The sequence below is a fragment of the Meleagris gallopavo genome, chromosome 3, assembly GCF_000146605.3.
Source record: "Meleagris gallopavo isolate NT-WF06-2002-E0010 breed Aviagen turkey brand Nicholas breeding stock chromosome 3, Turkey_5.1, whole genome shotgun sequence".
NCBI classification, from domain to species: domain Eukaryota; kingdom Metazoa; phylum Chordata; class Aves; order Galliformes; family Phasianidae; genus Meleagris; species Meleagris gallopavo.
Window position 1 is genome coordinate 73232255 of NC_015013.2, and position 7327 is coordinate 73239581.

General features: G+C 39.4%; 1 protein-coding gene across 3 annotated transcripts in view; it reads right to left on the reverse strand.

Annotated features, from left to right (window-relative positions):
- The window catches only part of RGS22 (regulator of G protein signaling 22), a 68561-nt gene extending 62511 nt beyond the window's left edge, over positions 1–6050 (reverse strand). For all 3 annotated transcript variants that reach the window (XM_019614169.2, XM_019614171.2, XM_019614168.2), the window contains exons 1-4: positions 5626–6050; positions 5176–5490; positions 4519–4547; positions 1128–1190 (exon numbers count right to left, since the gene is read on the reverse strand). In XM_019614169.2, coding sequence (XP_019469714.1) covers positions 1128–1190; positions 4519–4547; positions 5176–5233 — 150 coding nt within the window. In that variant the 5' untranslated portion in view covers positions 5234–5490; positions 5626–6050. The remainder of the gene's footprint in view (positions 1–1127; positions 1191–4518; positions 4548–5175; positions 5491–5625) is intronic.
- Positions 6051–7327: the final 1277 nt, after the last annotated feature.

A 7327-nucleotide genomic window follows, 5' to 3' on the forward strand; every position in this document is an offset into this window, starting at 1 on the left:
AGAACCCTTCTACCCTTCTTCTATCTGTATCTTTATCGCTTTTTAAAATTTAGTTTCAAGAGTCTTGCAATGAGGTGGAAAGGTATAAAGGCTGAGATCTGAGAGAAGTCAGTATTGACATTGTGCACAGAGCCCACATTCTGATAAAGAGTTATTTAATGCTTCCAGATTCTATTTTCATATAAAAAAATGACACAGGCATCCAAGAAATGTCCCAATGCTGGTAGCAATTTCTATCAAGCAAGTTGCAGAAATCAGTATATCCTTGTAGTGCAGCACATTTGGCTGCAGTGGATAGGGAGGGCAAAAGCCTGTGGGGCAGTTCTGGGGTAGGTTGGCTGGGAGGTCCCAGGGGAACTATGAGTGAATCTGCAAAAGGGCTGTTCCATACAAAGGAGTAAGAAAACAGAAACAGAGTAAGAAAACGTGCAGAAACAGAGAATGCGGATCCAAGAGTACTAAGACAACACTCAGGGAGGAGTACATGTGACTCATATGAGAGCATGGGGAAACAGGGTAGTTGATGGGGAAAAGGAGCAAAATATAGGGTTAAATATAGTTATACTGGTTATATAGAGGGCACTGGGTGTGCTGGTCTAACTGCAGCTGGATCTGCACAAAGAATAGAACGTAAAGCTGTGTCCTTTTAGCTGCAGGTGGGAGGAGAAAAGGACAGCAACAATTTTGAGACTTTCACAGTCATGAAGAAACATAGAGTTGGTTCTTGAGCTAAAATATTTATTAATCACTGAGTACATTGCCAGAAGAACTTAAAAGAACAAACACTGGTTTTATTGGTAAGTTATGATACTGTAATAGAAGTGGACTCTTCATATGTTTACGTGAGTATTTACATGTCTTTTTCTTTTCATATCCATAATATTTTGGTGCACTGTGAGTTAAATACAGATATTTGCAAGAGAAAATCCATCCCCAGAAGTCCAGATACTGTGTGATTTTCCCTGACACCGACAGTAAAGTTGAATAGTAAGAACTGCTACTATTAGACTATAGACACATTGTGAAAGCCAGTTAGCTCTCCAGTGACAAAATGTTCTAAACTGGATTAACTTATTAATAGTAAGACGTTTCTTGTATTTTGCAAGGGATTTCTGTAAGGTGCTTACCGGGAGACTCAAAAATTCATTGAAGTAGTCCACAAGCATAGTATCTGTGGCTAAGTAGTCTTCCTGCAGAGACAACAAACCAGAAAACAAGGCTTATAATAATCTGTGCTAACATGTTTTAAATACTGTTGCCTCAATGTCTTTTTTTTCCATGAGATATGACATGTAAACTTTTGTAAAATCTCATTTCTCACTTTTGAGAATACAATCATTGCATCGTTGTTAGATTCTAGGCATTGCACACCACTGAGGTCCTCAACAATTTAAAAAACACGTGAAAGGAAATGCCTTGCCAAGAAATTCACAGATAAAGCCTTCATGAGCCCAGAAGCTTCTGAATGCTGGACATCTGCATGTTTACTTTTGAAAAAATGTGTATAAGCTAATGGTCTAAAAATGCCTCACATTATACCTTTCTCTCTCCCGTCAGGGAATGAGGGGAGTACAAACGTTCAGCAGAGCCTGCTTCCACTCCCACACTGCTGCTCAGAGATGCTTTAGGGAATAAGAGGGAGTTTACTGATCTATAATTTGGCTCACAAGCAAGCAGTATCTGCCATAATTGCAATTTGACAGAACTGGGAAGCTTCCTACTGACTTAATCAAAATCGAGGCTGCATCTGCAGGCTTTTGTTTCCTTTCTTGAATTTAAATGGTAGAAGACGACACTGGAAGCAAGGCTTTCTGCCTTACAGAAAACACTTGATTTTGGATCACAGGCCCATGGTCCAGTGCAGTTGTGGTACCGTGGGCCTAGATATGGTAGGGTACCAATTATACTGGAGATTTTCACAGAATCACAGAATCACAGAATTGTAGGGGTTGGCAGGGACCTCTAGAGGTCATCGAGACCAACCCCCCTTGCCAAAGCAGGTTCCCTACACCAGGTCGCACAGGTAGGCGTCCAGGCGAGACTTGAATATCTCCAGAGAAGGAGACTCCACAACCCCCCTGGGCAGCCTGTTCCAGTGCTCCATCACCCTCACCGTGAAGAAGTTCTTACGCACATTCGTGCGAAACCTCCTATGCTGCAGCTTATGTCCGTTTCCCCTCGTCCTGTCTCCACGTACCACTGAAAAGAGACTGGCCTCACCGCTATGGCCACCACACCTCAGATATTTATAAACCTGGATCAGGTCCCCTCTCAGTCGTCTTTTCTCAAGGCTAAACAGACCCAGTTCTCTCAGCCTTTCTTCATGGGGGAGATGCTCCAGGCCCTTCACCATCTTTGTGGCCTTCTGCTGGACTCTTTCCAAGAGATCCCTGTCTTTTTTGTTACTGGGGAGCCCAGAACTGGACACAGTACTCCAGATGAGGCCTTACCAGGGCAGAGTAGAGGGGGAGGATCACCTCCCTCGACCTGCTGGACACGCTCTTTTTAATGCACCCCAGAATGCCATTGGCCTTTTTGGCCACGAGGGCACACTGCTGGCTCATGGCCAACCTGTCGTCCACCAGGACGCCCAGGTCCCTCTCTGCAGAGCTCCTCTCCAGCAGCTCATCCCCCAGCCTGTATTGGTGCATGCAATTCTTCCTCCCTAGGTGTAAGACCCTACACTTGCTTTTTTACCAACTGTCTAACCAAAGCAATATGAAGTCAACAGAAAATTTTCCCACAAATGCTACTAGGCAGTCAATCAGATCCAGAAATCTCAATTCAGCAATGAACTAACAAAGAAAATCATTAGAAACACCCTGCAGTCTGCTGTTGGTTTGGGAATGCACAACTAGATATCAAACTGATGAAGATGAACCTGAAGATTGCTAGATATGATAATACACTTTGTAAATAGCTCACTGTTTCAAAGGGCTCATTCAAAACAAATCATTTATTAACAGTACAAGCTGCTAAAGAATATGCAGGTAACATATGTTTTTTATTTGCCAGGAATATAATTCTCTGTAGTCCCATATAACAGCAAGAAATATAAACACATTGAATCACTAATCAATAAAATGTTTATGATCTTACTAATGAAAGCTTTGCTACTTAACTGCCTCTATTTACAAACACAGTATACTTTCCTTAGGTATATATATATTTTTGGTGGTCAGCCTTATTTTCCTCTAATGGGATAATTGCACTTTCATATTTGAATATTATAGGTTATAGGGTCATATATACTGTGCTATAACTTTGACTTTTGGTGTCAGGAAACATTTTGTTTAATTTCTACCCACTCCATCTTTCCTGCTGCACCATCAAAGTTATTACTAGAAGATGCTGTTTTATAATTGCAACTGGAGGGCAAGGTGTGTTAAATATTGTTCCATGACTGCAATTTTGATGATATGGTTGACAGCTTTGCTTTCGTGCAGTTGTGTGTGAGCCTGCTCTCCATCAGTCTTCTAACATTGAAAGGAATTTTAAAACCATTTTTGCAAAAGCGTGCATCTACTTCCTAGATATTTCAAAGAAACAAACCTAACTAGCCCTCTCTATTATTGCCATCACAAAAAAGCTGAACAGGGGTAAAAGTGGTAAAACTTTTTATAAGTTTTTATTTCACATTGCATCACAAATACCTCTCCACACTTGAAATATTTATAATAAACCATGTCTTTAAATATCAAAATTTAAAGCTAATATAAACCCTGATCCTGCATAGAACTCTGGCAGCTTTGTGTCCTTGTATAAGTTTACCTGGAGTCTAACATGGATGGTAACGTGACATATTTTTCAGAACCAAGGTTTAATGTGATGTAAATATGCAGTTAAGAAATGCTTTTATATACATGTACGCATCCTCGTGTATGTATTTATATATGCTAAATATCCATTAAATATATATAGTTTTTCTCTGCATGAATTCAGATTGATTCTGATCTTATTAGTATCTGGAGTCTCCTAAAATGAATAGCAATTAAGTGATACTTTGAAATACACTTATGCAGTTACAGAGGCATCCGCAATGAAGAAGAGATAAATGTTAACTAAGCTTTGAGGTACATGTTTTCATTTCTCATGAACTATAAGTCAAGCGCGTCTACCTTTCAAGTGGGAAGACAAACACAAGGGAGATCCTACAATGAGCTATGAGAAAAGGACAGGAAAGGTAAAAGAAAGAGAAAATCTGTTAAACCTGCAATATAGAACCTTCCCATTGATTGTTTCTTTGTTTCATCCTATTTCACTTTTCTTTCCATTTTCATCTTTATTCTCCATACTTTTCTGCTTCTCCCTTTTGTTGTTGTTGTTTTTTTCCTAATTATTTTCAAACTGAGTATTCTGTGATTTTTCCTTGTCTGGGAAAATTGTAAATGTCACTCCATACTTAGAAGAGACAAGAAGTGAGAAATCAGAAAGCAGTTTCCAAAAACTTTTCTTCTTTTTTTTTGCTCTATAGTTGCATGACAAAATGAATGATCAAGCCTTATAAAACATACTTACAAACACTTCTTCTGTTATACACGGAGGCTCTGAAAAACAAAAATGAGATATTGCGTATTGTACAAACAATTCTATCAAGCTTGTTTAACTGCACAGAACAGAAGCAAGTACTGAGGCATGACAATCTTTCTAGATATTCTAAAGTAAAATAATGTAACCTGAGGAAATAAAATAAATGCTAAGATACAGTAGTGTTGACTGATGCACAAAACCATTAAGCGTTGCAAGAATTATTAAAATACAATGAAAGTATCAGTTAATGTAATTATTTCTCATATATCTATTATTTGTTTGTCTGCTTTTCTCTGCAAAATTGATTAGTAGAATCTGTCTGATTTTAATGAAAATACAGACTTGCAGGAGGCTCTGGGTGTCTTGAACAGCAAGTAGTGTAAATCATAAGACAAAATTATGGAAAAAAAAAGAATTTGGGGTGTTCTCAGACTGAAAAATCTCAATCTTTTCTGATGCCTCTTAAGGGATCACAGCTGTCGGTCTCTTCAGATTGATGAGTTTTGCTAGTCAAGCTTAAACTTAACAGCGAAAATCTTTCTCCTTTGTTTCAGTGCCTCTGCACCTGAAGCAGTCACATGAGGGCCAGACTCCCTGTGGGACACAGATCCAGCCCATTACCCCTGCTCAGGAAGCATTACATACCAGTTGTAAGCTTCTTTGACTGCATGCTGGAGCTACGCACCAAAGGGCCGTCATACATCCCTGCAGGATGGCAACCTCATTTACAAAGGTGAAATCCTTCCCTGCAGACCAGAAATGGAGGCTGCAGAACTCCTGGACCTGGCTGCAGACTCCTGGTCTCTGCTGCGTCTCTCTCAGCAGGCCTGGGTTGCTATGGCACTACAAACAACACGTGATGAGTTGAGCTGGTGCATGAACTGCTACTGCTGATGTGGAGCTCCCTGAAGCAGGCTCACATAACGGGTATATTGACTTGTACAGCCACAAAAGAGGTGCCTGTGATGGAGGAATTTGAGGTTATTTGAAGAAAGAGATTAAACACTTTTCTCAAGCGGCATAAGCAGTTCTTAGTTCAAAATGGTATTCAGCCTTTTTGTGTGTTAGCAGAACCTTCAGCCAGGTGTGATTTACCTCTAAAGAAAATCTCAAACTGTACAACTAATGAGGAAATGCATCAAACAAGTCTGTATCCTTAGGCAGGCTGGGAGGCTTGATCACAGGTAACAAAGGTAATAACATCTATGGCAGAGAGCTTCCACTTCAGCCACATAAGAAAAAAGAGAGGAGCTTGGCATTGCTCAGGCTGAGTTGAAGCCTGGGTTGTTCCTGAGATGCATCTCATTGTGATGTGCTGGATACCTCATCTGCAGCCTTGGAAACAGCCTTCCCCACTGCTCCCACACTCTAGCTTAGCAGAAACCCAAAGGCAGCTACATCTTTGCTCAGTTAAGAAGACATTGAGAAGCAGAAAAGAGCCTACTCCTCTATTAGTGAGCTCAAGGAATAGAAGAGAAAAAAATGATATTTCTAGTTTGCTTGAATAAAATTGTGCATGAGGAAGGAATTAAGCTCCTAGATGAGGATTTCAGTGATTTTAGCTGTTCTGTTGCTGGGATCTGAAGACTTCCTACTTAGTGACTACCTGGTCCTAGAACTGCTTGAACTCTTATGGCACCTACATGTTTGTTTGTTTGTTTGATTGATTGATTGTTTTTGCATAGAAGTTCCCTCAGAGGTTCTACTGCCCAGAACAGTACTGATTCCAGTAGCTTGTTGTAAATGCCATTGGGATCAGTACGGTGTGTAAGTTACATAAAGGTCTTCTCCAAGAAGCTTAATCACCTATATTCAAGAAGTCTCAATGGGCCACAACCTTTCTACTCACAGCAAACTCTATCACTTGTGCCCACTTTCACATACGTAGAAATTTACAGTATCTCCAGACATACTCTGCAGGTGTGGAAAAAAAAAATAAAAATAAAAAATTTTAATTGCTACATGATGTTGGTGGAAGGCATGATCAAGTGAAAACAAAAGAAACGCATGTAGGGACGACAGCTTACACTCCTGGAGTGGACAACTGTTGAAGACAAACAGACAGCAAATCAAAATACCAGAATAATGTCTCTAATTGTCCCAGTGGAATGTTGTTAGAAGGCAGGTTTACCTTTTAGCATATTGTGTTATGTTTTGCTTTTCATGTAAAGGAAGCATAATGCCTCCAAAGACCTAAGAGATACTAAATAATATCATAGCCAAGATATGCACTTTAGCTAGAAGTTTGATATGCCTGGCAAACATATTGAACCAACAAGGTATAAAGTTTTGGTCTCCCAGATTAAGTGAGCTGCAGACAACTTAATTAGTGTGGTCATTATTCTGATGAAATATTGATCACTCAAGTGAAGCTCTCTCTGTGTACCTTCTATTCAGGAAGATGTGACAAACAATAGGTTAATGTTCAATGAAATACATCTAGATCCATGATTTCTTAGTGCCATGTATCAGGGCATATTTTGTTGTGATTATACAATATTTCAAACTGGTACAACTTACATATATAACAAGACAACACAAAAAGCAAAGAGAAGTCTTTCCAGTGGGTAGTAGAATCGCAGTGCATATGAAAATGCATGGTCTTATAACTAAACTATTTAGTATGGTTTAAAATGTTAACATTCAGTGGATGTTTCCTTTTCCCCTGGCCCATTTTTCTTTCTGATGTATGCTTAGATATAGGCTTTAGTTCTTAATATTCTCCTAACCTTACAAACTTGCTTGTATATTTATAAGAACAAACAACAATAGATGCATGAAGAATGCTTTTTTTTTT